At 38.3% G+C, this 16,628-nt stretch overlaps 1 protein-coding gene across 1 annotated transcript; it reads left to right on the top strand.

The window, feature by feature from the left end:
- Positions 1-3,175: 3,175 nt before the first annotated feature.
- Positions 3,176-10,165, top strand: asb2a.2 (ankyrin repeat and SOCS box containing 2a, tandem duplicate 2). The gene is made up of 10 exons (XM_048206542.1): positions 3,176-3,331; positions 3,566-3,805; positions 3,917-4,039; positions 5,048-5,217; positions 5,301-5,456; positions 5,541-5,786; positions 5,879-6,050; positions 6,922-7,492; positions 7,732-7,885; positions 7,992-10,165. Exons 2-10 carry the CDS (start codon positions 3,573-3,575, stop codon positions 8,141-8,143), a joined length of 1,977 nt encoding a protein of 658 aa, XP_048062499.1. The 5' UTR covers positions 3,176-3,331; positions 3,566-3,572; the 3' UTR covers positions 8,144-10,165.
- Positions 10,166-16,628: the final 6,463 nt, after the last annotated feature.

The following is a 16,628-nucleotide window of genomic DNA, read 5'->3' as shown; positions in this document are numbered from 1 at the left end:
TGATATGTCTGAGGGTCTCTTATTTCTAGTAAAGGAAAGTCCTCACTGACTTAAGTGACCTCACTGATTCAGTGCCTCGAATTCATCCAACATTTATAAAATATTACTGTAAGTGAAAAATCCATGGAAAATTTTATTATACTGCATAATCTATATTGTAAAAAGAGTAAATGTGGAGTTGTTACCTTAGGAGCTATTTCTACCGGAATTATTTCTCTCAGGTTGATTTTGCCTTTGTAAATATATTTTGACTTCACTAAACCAATGTATTTAGTTTAGTTACGTATGAAAAAGCTTACTTATTATGAGAGGAGTTCTATAATGATTTGTATTGCTAAGTTTTGTTAATGATCAGAATAATGAGTGCGAATAAAAAAAAAAAATCTTAATCTCATAGGTAAAAATTTAGGCGTTTGACATATTTTAACCACATGGTGGTGCCAATGTATTGATTTCATACATTAGAAACCAGTGGGAGTCTGTACAATTAAAGTGATAATCCCAAAAATGAAAATTCTGTCATCATTTACTCGCCCTCATGTTGTTCCAAACCTGTATAAATTTCTTTGTTCTGCTGAACACAAAAGAAGAATGAATGTAATCAAGCAGTATTTATTTTCCCTACTATGGTAGTCAATGGGGGCGAGATCTGTTTGGTTACAAACATTCTTCCAAATATCTTCCTTTCTGTAGAGCAGAACAAAGAAGTTCATACAGGTTTGGAACAACTTGATGGTGAGTAAATGATGACAAAATTTTCATTTTTTGGGTGAACTATCCCTTTAAATTCATGCATTGGAGCAACAAGCTGATGTAGTTAATTTCAATAATTTCTAAATTCAAAGCAGTCATATTATTTTGAATGAATAAATTAATTATTGAAATAAATTATTAATAAATAATATAAATTTGCCTATAACACATTAAACTAATACTGAATGTGTTAACCTTACAGCTCTAGTGTGTTAAAGGATAAAACTTTGAGCATAGATAGTCATATAACCAAAAGCACTTGCATACATACAGGCCACGTTCACACAGCAGCAGAATACGGTTGTCAGTCCTGTATTTGAGTCCTTAAAGGGACAGTTCACCCAAAAATGAAAATTTGATGTTTATCTGCTTACCCCCAGGACATCCAAGATGTAGGTGACTTTGTTTCTTCAGTAGAACATGATGATTTTTTTTTTAACTCCAACCGTTGCGGTCTGTCAGTCATATAATGCATGTCAATGGGAACTTCGTCTATAAGAGTAAAAAAAAAACATGCACAGACAAATCCAAATTAAACCCTGTGGCTCGTGACGACACATTGATGTCCTAAGACATGAAACAATCGGTTTGTGTGAGAAACCGAACAGTATTTAACCGAACACGTTCTGATGACGGAAATGATGTCTCGCGCTTTGCTTCAATGAGTGCGACAGATCACTTCCGTTGTCAGCGCGCGTTCAAAAAATGATATAAATACTGTTCGGTTTCTCGCACAAACCGATCGTCCGTGTCTTAGGACATCAATGTGTCATCACGAGACGCAGGGTTTAATTTGGATTTGTCTGTGCATGTTTTTTTGACTCTTATAGATGGTGTTGCCATTGACATGCATTATATGACTGACAGACTGCAACGGTTGGAGTTAAAAATCATCATTTGTGTTCTACTGAAGAAACAAAGTCACCTACATCTTGAATGCCCCGGGGGTAAGCAGATAAACATCAAATTTTCATTCTATAACCAAACTCAGATCCGTAAATTTTCAGGACTCACAACCGCATTCTCGGAATATTCGCGCTGTGTGAATGGAACCGTACTGGACAATTAGTTGTGTCACATCATACAGTGCAAGAGAGCCGATCTGCTAAGGTGTTTTGTGTGTGGTTTCACTTTTAGTAACGTACTGCGACAGAGATGTGAGCTGTGTGTCATTTGAAGGTGTTAGATCCAGCCACTGTTCTCCACTGGAGCGGCTCTCGTCAGTTTTGTGTTTCTTTTCCAAATTCAAATGCAGTGTCGTGCGTGTGCATTAAGGACTCCGGCTAGCGGTTAAGGACTCCGGCAATCGGTTAAGGACTCCGGCTAGCGCGTGTTTACATGCTGCTGTCAGTTAATTAAGTTTTGATGGATGAACTCGCGGTTCCAATGGTATCTTGTCATGTCAAAATACTTTGACATGACATTATAATACTTTTCAGTTTTATGGACGTCGCCATCTTTAATATTACGTTGGTCACTGTCGTTATGGTTACTATAAGAGAATACGGACTTGACTCTCGTTGCACGTTCATACAGGCAGTGTTCCAGACGCTACTGTAAGTTGCTGTGTGAATGAGACATTTCAAGACTCACACCTGTAAGTAAATGCTGTTGTCAATCCCAAAAACTGACAGTGTGAACGTGGCCACAGACTATTCCTTGCTGCTTAAATTCGTCATCAATATAACTTTGAATTCCACCAATATAAAGACAGAATTGCATGTTTGGATCAAAAGATGATCATAAGTATGGTTTATTATCATCATATCTACCTTCAGATTTCATTATTACTTGCACTGTGTTAAGATCCAAACCCTTCGTTGCCACACCACTACAGATGCCACTACCAAAACACATGAGTCATGTAATAGGACAGGAGGTGAGTGTCCATCTGAGATGTTTACAGAGTCACAGAGAGGTTTCCAGCACATGCAAGCATTCAGAGACAGCTGTCTCTGAAAATAGGGTCACTCAATCAGAGAGAACATAATGATTTAACTATGAAGAAATGTGAATGTAGATTTGCAATGCATGTAGAAATCTGTATTGTGGTCATCATAGGACACAATGTAAATCTTTACAGTATAGTTTATTATAGAGAGTATAATGTTCAAATACAATGTACAAATAAAAACAGCCATTATTTCACAGAAGCACATTTATATATAATAATTCATATTATATTCCTGTCTAAATTAAGTCCAGTCCTGCAGGGTTTGTACATGGATTATCATTTATAGCAAATTTATAGAAATTCAGGGATAAGTGTTGTTTTCTAGTTCAGGGAAAAGGTGATTTTACCAGTTTCATAACCAAAGTAGATCAATCCAGTACTAGTTCTGCTGTTCTTCCTGTTTTTTGGCCCATGTGCAAAAAAGATCATGTCACATCTAGGCAGACGAGCTATAATGAATCACATGCAAGCCAGGCAGATATATTTATAAGATTATCAGTTTGTTTACATCGTGACGTAGAATCAGACTCTTCATAAAGCAAGCAAGAGCAGCTGTCATACAGAGGAAGGAGCAGAACGACATGCACACATTCAACCTAATAATTATTGATATCCTGCAGAAAGGTAGGTGGATTTTTTAATAGCAATGAATTATAATGTTGATGTTAGGAATTATGAAACCTAAGAAGTAAGGGAACTGGTGTGCAGTTGAAAAATAGATTTTATTTATTTATTTATTTATGTTAATAACCTTGTATTTTAATTAATTTTGAAGCTAATTTTTCTTGACAGTTTGTGTGATGGATTACGCCTACAGTATTTTTTCTGTCAAAATTTCTGAGCATTTTACTATCACAGGTGCAAAATGGCAGTAGCCAGAGCAACAATGGCTGCTTCAAGGACAACAAATGAAGACCTAGAGGACTATAGTGCTTATGGACACATGTCTGAACAACAGCTGCTCCAGTTAGCTATTGAGCGAAGTCTAGCAGATACAAATTTAACCCCATGGCAGAATCGACAACTGCATACCCACACAGAGCCAGCTGGCCCTACACAAAGACCACAATTCATCCCTAACTCAGCAAACCCCCCAGAGTGATTTTTTTTCCTCTTGTTATGCACAACTATGCTTTAAGTAAACTATCGCATACAAAAATCACTTTTACATCTCTAAATAATGAAATTCTGTTGATGTCCTTCTTTCAGTGAGAATAAGTGTGCACAAATCAACAGAGATTTTCAAGATCATTACTTCAGTAAGGACAAAGACAAGGTGATTGCCTGGACAAGGTACAATGGACACCTGCAGGTCACAGTGGAGCCTGTGAAGTGAGTGGCAGGAAAGATCTCATTCAATGTGTGTGTGTACTGTTGGTTCCGATTAGCAGCAACCTATTACTGATATTAAGACCAACAGCACAATTGTGAGTGTAATGCTACTTTTTTATAAAAAGGTTGGTCAATAGCTGTGTTTTACTCATGATAAACCCTTAGCAACATAAACTTTATGTTCTCAATTGATATTGTTCATTTAAGCTTACAGTATTATGTAGAAGAGTGTTGTGAGAAAGAGATTGAGTGAGCGAGTTTATTACCTGCATTCAGATTTAGCATTTTCCTTCAGGTCAGTCCTATGTTCATAATAAAAAATCTGTCTGATGTATTATCTTGTCCTTTTAACAGTTAAGGGGTTTTCCTTGACTGACAGCGCTAAAGCATTGTTCAGTTGCGTCCTGGTTGCGTCTTTTTCCGTGTTCACAACAATTCTTTGTCTTTTCAATGTAAAAGTCTTCACTACTGACTGACACACTCATAAAGACAGTCTTTGCTGCAATCTAATGGCGTAATAATGTAACTTCTGTTGCTGTTCACGGTCAGGGACTATTTTTCCCGGAAGAAGGAAGGCTTTTAGTGAAAGTTTACTTCATGAAAGTTGCATTGATACATATTTTTGGCTCTAATATTTGTATTGTGTGGTAACCGTTTTATAGAAGGAATAAGGTACTCAAGGCTAGTGATGTGTGGTGAATAAGTCACGGCTGAAGGGCTTTGTTAGACACAAAGTGGAAGCGGACTTATTCACGATGCAGCACAGCCTCAGTACTTTATTGCATACTCACTACATTACAGTTAGCAGTTAAAATGCATTTCCGAATTAATCGCACACCATATTGTTTACTTCATGAATGAATCAATGTTTTTGAATGAATTGTTTGAATGGCTTACTCCGTTATGCCAACTACTGGCATAACGGTGTAACTTACAATAGTGAAAAGCGCTATCGTGCTCATAGATTGAACTGTCCTATTCTTAAGATTCTCTTATTTGTTCTTTCAGTGACATAGACCCTTTTCTCACAGCCATTTGGAGAGGAGATGCAAAGACTCTAAGAAACATCATTCATTTCAAATCTAAAAATCTTGATGAACCCAATAAAGAAGGCTGGATACCGCTTCATGAGACTGCATACTATGGCCATCTCGAGTGCCTTAAAATTTTGCTCAGAGGTGATGAATAAATCAGTTCCGAATTATGTCCAATCCAAAATCGCATTCACAAAAATCACAGTTCTATCCCATCTCTCCCACAGCCAAGCCAGATACAATCAACAAACGAACACACAGAAGTCAGACACCGCTCCTTCTGGCTGTGGGTCGCAAAAATGTTTCTTGTGTGAAGCATCTCTTGGAGCAAGGAGCTGATCCTAACCTTGCAAATAACCAATGGGAGACACCGCTGCATAAAGGTAAGCATATTTTAGCATGATATCTCTCAACAACTGCACAAATGACCAGAAAGAGGTCTAAACCATCACTGTTGATTTATACAGCATGCGAGAAACCTAGTGAAGATATCGTGGAGCTTCTTTTGAAATCTGGAGCTTCACCAATCAGAGCCTGTACTCAAGGTGGGACTCCACTACATGAAGCAGTGAGGAACAAAAACTTAGAGATTTGTAAGATGTTGATACAAGCAGGGGCAAAGCTGTGTGCCAAAAATATTTATGGCATTGACAGTCTGTTTACGGCTGCTCAGTGTGATGCTGTTGATGTGCTTAACTACCTAATATTGAAAGGTAAGAATTTTTGTAAGGTAAGACAAGAGAAAAAAAAAAAATCAATTTCTTACTTTAATCTAGTAGCATTAACCTAGTTACCTATTCTTTAGGAGGTAATATTAATACCCAGGCAAATGACAATGCATCTGCATTGTTTGAGGCTTCTAAGAATGGTCATGATGAAGTTGTTGAGATCCTCTTGGCGAAAAGAGCTGATGTTAACAAAGCTGACAAAACTGGATTACTTCCTATTCATGTTGCAGCAAAGAATGGTCATGAGAGGTTAGTAGGCCTATAGTATATAACAGTTCATTCCATACTTATATTACACAGCTCTTAAGATTACTTGAACATGATTGGTTCTGACTGAAAGCTGCGATTCTCTGATTGGTGGAGCTTTCTGTGCAGAATCATGGGTAATGTAGTTTTTCACCAGGAATCCACTGTTAATTATATATATATATATATATATATTCTTAAACCTGACTGTTGCAAAAAGGTTGTGATAAGTACTTGAATGTCCTTCATTCTTATAACAGTGGTCTATAGAAGTATAATTTGCAGGCCAGGGTTATCATCAAAGCTATATATATGATTCATCTTTGGACACACCACACTCACTTTTCACATCGAGGGAGTAAGATTTGATGACATCATCAGAGTTCGCCATACCTTGGCTTTTGGTGATTTGACGCCACTGCACTCATCGGTAACTCGCTCTACTTTCATGTCTCTCTTATCACACCACAGACAAACGTAACTGCCAATACCAGGCATCTCAGTTATTGAAAATGACCTTGAAGAATTTCAGTTTTAATATTACTGAGATATTGCATATTTCTTTGTTGCTGGGATGATTGCTGTGTACATTGTAAGGGACTATTTTTTTCTTAGGGGAAGCTCTATGATAATATAGCCTTAAAATTATAAAATGATTTTGAATCATTATTTCATATTTATTATTTTATATTCCAAGTGTTTATTTATTTGTCAAATAGCCATGTAATAAATGGGATAATACACATTTAGGCAGTCATTATGAAAAAATAAACCCCTTACATATGTGACCCTATTGGTTTTCTTTTAGGTTTTTATACAATTTCAAGGACTGATTTATTCATGAAGAAATAAACATCTCTCTCATCTTCCTCAGCATTGTTGCCATGCTAATCCCTAGAACTAACATGGTCAAAGTGAAATACTCCGGCATCAGTCCTCTTCATTTTGCTGCAGAACGTAACAGAGATGATGTCCTAGAAACGTTGATTGAGGCTGGATATGACGTCAATGCCATGATGTCAAATGATTGGTCAAAAATGTATGAAGATCGCCGCAGCACAGCTCTGTACTCAGCTGTGGCAAACAGAAATGTTGAGGCAGCTACTATGCTGTTAGAGGCAGGTGCTGACCCCAACCTTGACATTTTCAACCCCTTGCTAGTGGCTGTGAGGAAAGGAAGTATGGAAATTGTGGCCTTGCTGATAAAGCATGGTGCTAATGTCAATGCCCTGCTGCCAACTCATCCCACCAGCTTCCCAGCGGTTTTGGTTTTCTGTGTGAAGTACATATTGATGTTGAAGTATCTACTGGACAATGGCTGCGATGCATTATCATGTTTTAACTGTCAATATGGCAGTAATCCTCATCCCCCCATAAAACTAAGACGAAATGGACGAGAAACAATATATTATTTAAATGATGAACCATCAGAACACTGTGTACAGGTAAAGATTTTTTTAGGAGATGATTTCACTGTGTTTAAAGAAAAAAAAAAGTCTCTTTGTTTTCCAGTGAAAAACATTTTGAATAAAACTGTAAGTTTTGTATAATTGTTTCATAATATTTTATAAAATAAAATATAGTAAATAAAATCTATAATTTAATATTATTATATTTATATCGTCAATTCATTTGCATACTCTTACTATTTTCTGTAAAATTAAATTATTTGATTTATTTACAGTTTTGTGAGATCATCTCTACTCCCTCAGTCAGCGAATGTGTGGGACCCATCATAGACACATTACTTAACTATGTGGGTCATGTTAAACTCTGCTCTAGAATAACTGAGCACCTAGACAGCTGCAAAGATTGGGCCCATATTAAAGAGAAATCAGGTGAGAAATTTTCTAATCTCTTCATTTGCAGAACCTAAAATTATTAATTGAATTCAGTTTCAAATAAATGGAACAAAAATTAAAAACTGAAACCTCTCTATTTCAGTTCTTCCTTGCACACTGATGCATCTGAGCAGACTCAAGATTCGTCAGCAAATGGGAATCCACAGACTGAGGCAAATCAATGCTCTTCCTCTACCAGGGAGACTACTCAAGTTTTTGAGTTATGAACAAGAAGCATTTGAGGATATCTCGTAGGGGTGTAACAGTATACAGAAGTCACGGTTCGGTACGTACCTTGGTTTTGGGGTCACGGTTTGGTACAATTTTGGTACAATAGGAAAAATGGTCAAACTTTAGTTTTAGGGTCCAATTCTCCCTAAAACTAATTATTAACCATGACTTTTACCTCAAACAGCAAATCACTGCTTATTAGTTGGTTGTTAAGTTTAGGTATTGAGTAGGTATAAGGGATGTACAATAAGGTCATGCAGAATAAGGCATTAATATGTGCTTTATAAGTACTAATAAACAGCAAATATACTAGTAATATTCATGCTAATAAGCAACTAAATAATAGTGAGAATTGGTGTTAAAGTGTTACCAGAAAAAGCAACAAATCCACAATGCTAGGTTTCTTTTCATTTATTTTAAACAGACAGTAGTCAAATGACAGTTTGTTCCAGTGGCATTTAGTCCCTCGGATATAGTTGGTACAGTACAGTCTTCTAGTGTATTATGCAGTAAACAGAATGCACTCTTGCATAGCATATGTCATATATTTTGCAGGGCTGATAAAAACAGGCAGAAGGTATTTGGTCACAATCAGCTACAAAACTGAAAAGCATCTCGTGTTATAAAAGTACAAAATAAATAGAATAATGAAAAATAAAACTTGTGCATTTGGAGTGTTACAATTTGCTATAAACTATATTAAAACATTCTATTAAAACTAAATTTAAACATTCAAAGCTTAAGCCCAACCCTCCTATACTTAATTTTCTGCGTTCTGCTCCGTTTCACGCACAGTTGAGTGTGCAAGCTTATCAAAGTATACTCTTTTGTCCTTGAGCGCAGAATGACTCATTAGAAGCATCTAGAGGACTTGTTTTCAAACTGTCATTTGTGTATACCCTGTTCTTTTTCTGCTCTTTTTCCTGTTGTGGCAGTTAGCAAAAAGCATTGCATTACCTCTCATGCCCCCTTCTGAGTGTGGATTGCCTGTGACTGGCTGTATTCGTCGTGTGATTGGATGAATACATGTACTGTTACACCCCTAATATCATGTGATGAACGTCATGCCTATTTTAAGTTTACAGAACATGCTGATTGAATTATTTTGTTACAGACATAGGGTAATTGCAGATTAAAAAGCTTGAAATTTGTCATCAGAATAGACATCATTTAGCATAATTACTTTCTGTTTGCACAGAATTCTCAATACATGTTTGTACATGAAAATAGAATAATATTTAAATGTAGTGTCAGTATATGATGGGCTGGATTATAGCAATATGTAAAATAGTGCATAACATAATTTACTTGCACACTAAGACTTTATATGATGTAACTATAAGTGGATGTTTCTGGTCTTTAATCTGCCGTAAACACAATTAAATATTATGTGATGATTTCTTATTCTGCTTTAAGATCATAAAGATGTACTGTACACAGTGTAGTTATTGTAAATTTAATTTGTAAATTATTTAACATTGATATAACCTGTCATATTATAGAGCTTGTGTAACTTGCCAGTATTCATGTAAGTTTGTGGTGTTCCTTTTCAATATCGGTCTCTCAACGTTGTGTCAGACTGACGCTATGGGAAAACACATCTCCTAGAAATACTGAAGCCTGATTGCAATAACAGCATTGCATTGCAATTGCCAATGGCATTCAAGCACACAAATTAGAGCCGGAATTGCTCCCTATATAAGGCGGCACCTAATGACATTTCCTCTGAGTCTTACTCCTGCACAACGCAAGTCAGAAGCCTATCTTACACCATCAAGTCATTGTTTCAAGTGGATGACACTTCTTCACCGCTCTGGTGAGAACCCGGAGAACTTCAAACAAAAGAAGATTTGCTTCCTATCTGCTTCTGTAAGGGACTGTACCAATGTTCCCTCTAACATGTAAACGTGCAAGGCTACGCACTTCTTATGTCACATTCTTATGTAAAGAAAATTCAGTGAACAAGATGATGAAATATTTTATTTATACTATAGAAAACAATTGTAGCAGAAGTATTATGAAAGGTCAAATGCATTTTTGAAAGTCTTGTGGCCCACTGAGCAGTTTTTTGTCAAGTGAGTTTTTTTTTAATGTAAATAACATGGCTGTGAAAGAATAAGACCATTATTAGGAGGTGAAATAAGTATGTCACTTGAAGGCTTCTCACCTCTGGACTGTCAGAAAAAAGGTATGGCACTTGTCACTGGGGCAGTACCCTAAGTTACAAAAGTGAAAAGGTACTAATATGTACTTTTAAAGTAATAATATGTACCTTTAAGGCACTGATATGTACCATTTAGGGGTAAGTAAGGTACAAAGACTTTTCTCCACAACAAGGACAGATGCAAAAATGAGTAAGGGTCAGCACCGATAGCCTAAAGGTTAGTGCAACAACATATGGCGCAATTGCATTCACGGTGACCCGAGTTTGAGTCCTGTCTTGAGGTCCTTTGCCGATCCTGCCCCCCTCTATCTGCCCAATGCTTTCCTGTCTGCTCTCTACTGTCCTCTCTGAATAAAGGCACAAAAGGCCCATAAATATAACTTTAAAAAAATATATGAGCAAGGAAAGCCATTTGATTGTATTCTAGTAAAAGAGAAATAATTACAGTGCTCAGGCAAGAGTTAGAACCAGCAAATGCATTTTAACAGGTTTCATAGAAAGGGAACGAGTGCCAAATCAGTCGCTGTTGGAATAATGGTTGTGGACCAAATAGCTCAATACAAGAGTCGACGCAAGTACAATGTGAAATGAAACATCATCATGTTTTAAAGAAGAGTGCCTTAATGATAGGTGAATTGAATGGAGACAAAGAGTGCTACATTAATCTTATTATAACTTACACAAATAGTGAATTATCTAGACTACCTGGCCAAGGAATGACTGTGCTATTGAATTTAAATGATTGTACTGATGAAATTGTAGAACAAAGTGTTACTAGGACTGAAATGCTTGCACAGCCATCCACTGCACCTCATAACACAGACACCTCAGAGGTTGAGTACCAGAGAATGTTTTCAAACTTTGAGGAGTTAGCTAGAAAACATGTCGTGTCATGTCATGTCACACAAACATCTTCCAAACAGTACTAACCCTTTATACTCCAGCATTCCAAGGCAGTTATTTTGTACCTGACACCTTGGTCTCCATCAGAGACAACGCAATGTTGCAACATCAAGAATTCAAGATCCACGGGGGACAAATAGGAGACAGTGTGCCTGGCATCTCAGCAACCTGTCCAAGCAAATAGATGAAGGCATTAAGGAAGGCTACACTGAAAGCAAGATAATCCAAGGGGTGTTCTGCATAATTAAACCTGGACATTTTAAAGATATGGTAATAAACAAGGATGACATGACTGTTGCAGAATTGAAAAGTTTTCTCCAGTCTCATCTAGGTGAAAGCAGCAGTACTGAACTTTTCCAGGAACTTATAAGTGCCAAGCAACATGAACATGAGACATCACAGCAGTTCATGTACCGCATTTTGGGCCTAAAGCAGAAGGTATTGTTCTGTTCTAGTCAGGTAAATGCGGACATCAGATATGACAACTACACAGCTCAGAATGTATTTCTCCATACTGTTTCACAAGGCATCAGCCTAAAGTGATGTTCAGAGAGAGTTGAGACCTCTCTTCTCTGACCACAATGTTTCTGATGAAACCCTGCTGAGCTATATAATAAAAATCACAAGTGATGAAATCAACCTCAAAGACATCAGCAAATACAGCAACCACCCCAACAGTCCATGAATCACTTTCAACAGCCCACTTTCAATGATCAGCATCCAACACCATTCCCACCATCTACCATGCCACTGTACAAGCTGAACACACAGGTGCAGTCTCAGACCTAGTCTGTGGGTAGTCGTGGTCTAATGGATAGAGAGTCAGACTTGTAACCCAAAGGTTATGGGTTCGAGTCTCAGGTCCGGTAGGGATTGTCGGTGAGGGGAGTGAATATCCAGCACTCTCCCCACCCTCAATACCACGACTGAGGTGAGACCCTTGAGCAAGGCACTGTACCCCCAACTGCTCCCCGGGCGCCGCAGCAATGGCTGCCCACTGCTCCGGATGTGTGTTCATGGTGTGTGTGTGTGCACTTAGATGGGTTAAATGCAGAGCACATATTCTAAGTATGGGTCACCATACTTGGCCACATGTCACTTCACTTTTCAATACAGGTCAAGATCCCAACCATAATCCTCTTCATGTAGACTTCTTTTTCAAAGACAGTGACAATCACAATGCCAAGACTGCACAGAGAAAAATGTGACCACTTGCAGCCATTGTTTAATATGCAGTGTAGAGGGACACCGAGCAAACAAACTACCTTAGGAAACCAAGAGTTCAGGGAAAAGGGTTGGTCACTGCAAAAGGGAAAACCAGTGATCGAAGTAAAACAGCAATCCCAGTATGAAATGTTACAAGCTCCTACAGCCTCTCCCACTTTGTCAAAAAAAATCCACAATATCACTTCTCCATACTTACCAAACCAGTACAGCCAAATGAGAGTTGCTCAGCTTGTATGAGGAAAAGTGTCTGTTGAAATGTACCATGAAAGGTTATCCTGTCTGTATTTTATTAAACACAGGAACCCATGTGAGCATTATGGACTTGTACTTACCTCACACAAAATGTACTTAAATCACACAAAGCTTCATCCACTCACAGAGATTATTGACCCACAGGAACTGGATGTCAGAGATGGAAGAAAAAAAGGACCCAATACCCTTCCATGGTAGGGTGGAGATCACTCTTAACCTTCTAGGGAATGAGGACCCTAGACTGGCTATGTTCCTGTTCTAGTAAGCAGGATTGGCTTAGAAAGATCAGTTTCAGGCTGTAATGTTGTCCAAGAGATATAAGAAGTGGGAAAAGTCAAACTCAAGCCTTGTTCACACAAATTAAACTCCTCAGCACAGCAATGGAGACTGAAGGTGATAAGGCCAATGCTTTTGACAATCTCATTCAGTACCAGAAAACTTAAAATGAGCTAGATTTGGATGCCCAGACCTGACTAAAAGTTGGTAGTGTTGGGTCCGAGTACACCCTTGTCGAGTCCAGGTCGAGTCCAAATACTTAATCAATCAAGTCCAAGTCCAAAGGGGGCCGAGTTGAACTTGAGTCTTTAACATTCGAGTCCAAGTTGAGTCTGGCCGAGTCCAGTAAATCACTTAAATGATTTGAAATTTTGACCTTTTGCAAAAACCTGCCCCTTTTTTCTTTTTCTTTTCTTTTCTTTCTTTTTTTTTTTCTTTTTACATGTAACTATCTTATTTAACCTCTGAACAGCAGTACTAAATTAATTAATGTATTTTAAAACGAAATAAGAACAATTTACACCCCCTCTTAATGGATGTTGCCTTCATAAGCATCAATGTTTGCAGCCTTCGTAATAGTTGTGTTTGAGTCCCTCGGTTGTCACCAGTGTGAAAAAATGGATCTCGAAATCATACAGTCACAAAAGGAAAGGGGTCAAATTTGCAAAAGATGGTGGAAAACCATCTGGAGGATTTTTCTGAAGAACAGTGGGCAGTTTAACTGCTCAGGACAAACAAGTCCCTATGGTTACTATGTCAATCATTGTTATTTCATGACTCACACAGCACAATCATTTAGAAGATTCACTGCCACATTTAAATGCAGTTTTCACTCCAAAAACTTTGCAGTCTTAACATGACCACTGTTCCTCTAAGTAGCATGAAAAACAAAACATCTCAAGTTATGCATGTAACCATGGTTCCCATGAGAAGGGGCTTGACAATGAACTTGACATTTGCAGACAGCAGCCTAGCCTATATTTATATACTGTAGCACTTTTTACAATGTAGATTGTGTCAAAGCAGCTTTACATTGATAAGTGGTACATAATTTTGGATGCACAGCAGCTCTTAAAGAATAGTGTCAATGCAGGCAGATCAAAGCACTGTTGAATATCAAATGTCAAGTCAAATGTCAAGTGCCTGAAGCATGGCAGAGGGATGCAGCGTCTTGTTCCCCTTCTCAGGGAACCATGGTTACATGCATAACCTGAGATGTTTCCTTTCAAATGGGAAGTCGTACTATGTCCCCTAAAGGGCGCTATGGGGAACGAACTACCCACACCGCCATGCTGAAGGGACAAGTGCCATAGTGGCTGACAAAAGTCAAAGACTCAAAGAACAAGGGACTTCATAGAACAAGGAAGTCATCAGCCCGTTTTTATGACAGTGGAAACAGCGGTATACAGATAAGTAAATTATGTGAAAAATACTGTGTTTTTTTACACGCGAAACATGAACACATGTTATATTGCACACTATAAACACAATCAAAGCTTCAAAAAACCACGAAAAACGGGACCTTTAAAAGTTTTTCAGGCGAGAATGTAGTTGTTTAAACCTGAAATCTGTGGTTTATTTATAAAGATAGCGCCTATTTGAAAATTTGATCTGACGTTGTCAGAGTTGTGAGATCCAGGCGATCACCGGGCGCTCGGTGCTAATGTACACAGCCGAGAGCAACTGTATCTCGGCTAGTCCTTCTGACATTCGCCGCTGGCTCAGATGTCTCTGTAGTGGTTAAAAATATATCATTCATCTTGTGTATAACGGGCAATCTTTGGTCTCATTAATTTATAATTTGTTCCCGGGCAAATCGTTTTTGCTGAGGGCAAAGCGAAGTTTTATAACTTTATATATTTATTTAACTTTACCGTTGTAGTGCGCGCGCTGTACGTTTGACTAAATTGTTTGCTTGTCTTTATTTCTTATTGTATAACTTGTCATATTTTATACTTATACTTTTATAATGGTTATTATTGATAATTAAAACTGACTTTTAACAAAAAGAGAAGGTTGTTTTGTCTTAATTCATTTTATTATAGGCTACATACAGTGAAGATAATACATGCCCATATCGCCTGAACCACATATTAATAAGTTTCATATTTTTTTTAAATAAAAACGAAAATAGGCAGGGTTGTGTTTTATATTTTGTTTTGTTATATAGCCTACATGAAGTGAAGATAATCAATGCATGCGTTGCCTGAACAACATTTGTGTGTGGCGCCTCTTGTGTTGTCATTCCCCTTGTAGCACACGCAAGTGACGATTCTCTGTCAACCAATCAACGTTCTGCAGAGTGTAGCTCCACCCTTTTGGTATGGTACTGTTGTGCTTGTTACCCCAACGAAAGGGTCCCAAAAAAGTGGTACGGTACGGTTCGGAATTAGGGTACCATTCACAACTTTTGACAATGGAAACGGCAAAAATTGCGTACCGTACCGTACCGAACCGTACCACTCCATTAAAAACAAGAACTCACAAAAGGTATGTTTTGTATCAAGAGTTTAAATCTTAAATTGATCTCTATATGTGTTACGTACAGAGACACGGAGACAGATGTAAAAGCAAACCAGGTGAGTTTATTGCAAAATAAGCAGAGCACTGAGTGATAGTAAGCAGATATGAGGTTCTTGAGAGATGAATGGAATGTAATACTGTCCTTTTCAAACTTGCAGAAGCTGAAGCAGAGATGCACTGGAGGAAGACGGTGGAGACACTCACACACACAGGCAGGTAGGCACACGAGGAGAACAGGAGACGAAGGAGATGAAGGGGATCGCTGGAGCAGGTAAGTATGTCGTTGGGAGTCCTTAAGGTAAGCATACATGTGCTGTAGTGCAAACGAGACCGGACAGTGAGTGTGTGTGAGTGTGGTGGTTTTATGGTGCTGGTGATTGCAGAGTTAATGACGTGCAGGTGGCGGTGATTAGAAGGCTGGTGATTGAGTGCGTGGGTACTGCAGTGAGGTGGAACCTGACGTGTCTGTGACAATATGCGCCTTCTGTGCCAGGGCATTTGGTAAGTGCTAAATCTACAGGTACATTGTCGAGAACGGCAGTGATGTAGCATGATCTGCTAAGGCAGCAGACTCTGACATAACCTGTAAGCACCCATATGCACGCTGCTTATGTGGAAATGGATTTAGTAAGTTTGACCGCAAAAGATGTGGTATTTTGATTGGATGTCATGTATTTTTGGCATTGTACTATACATGCTTGATTTTAATGTTATTTTAAGATGGGTAAGAATTAAATGAACGAAAAAACTCAGAATTTTGTTCGCGTACCACCTCTGTCACGTCACATACCCCCAGGGGTACACGTACCCCAGTTAAGGAACCACTGATCTAAGGGAATATCTTCATAGACCAGAGCTTATAAAGAATGGAGGGTTCAAAAGGATGACAAACTACGTTCTCTTATTCAGGCCAGCATCCAAGGTAGCTCACAGACAGCCAAACACTCAGAACTGCTGTTCAGCCCTGAAGAGTGGAGGCCTCAACAAGAGGCATAGAATTGCTCTAACCTAAGGGCAGTACACAAAAAGCTCAGAAAGACCTTCAATCTAACTAAAGCTCTGCAGAGTAGAGGCCTCAATACAATGACTCTCATAATGAGAGGTGGCCTAGCAACGCTCCACACTAAGGTCAGTAGCCAAGGAGGCTCACAGAGAGCCTAACAA

The sequence above is a fragment of the Megalobrama amblycephala genome, linkage group LG11 (genome assembly GCF_018812025.1).
Source record: "Megalobrama amblycephala isolate DHTTF-2021 linkage group LG11, ASM1881202v1, whole genome shotgun sequence".
Taxonomy (NCBI): Eukaryota; Metazoa; Chordata; class Actinopteri; order Cypriniformes; family Xenocyprididae; genus Megalobrama; species Megalobrama amblycephala.
The sequence above is the reverse complement of the archived record's forward strand: the minus strand, read 5'-3'. Positions and strand labels throughout refer to the sequence as shown.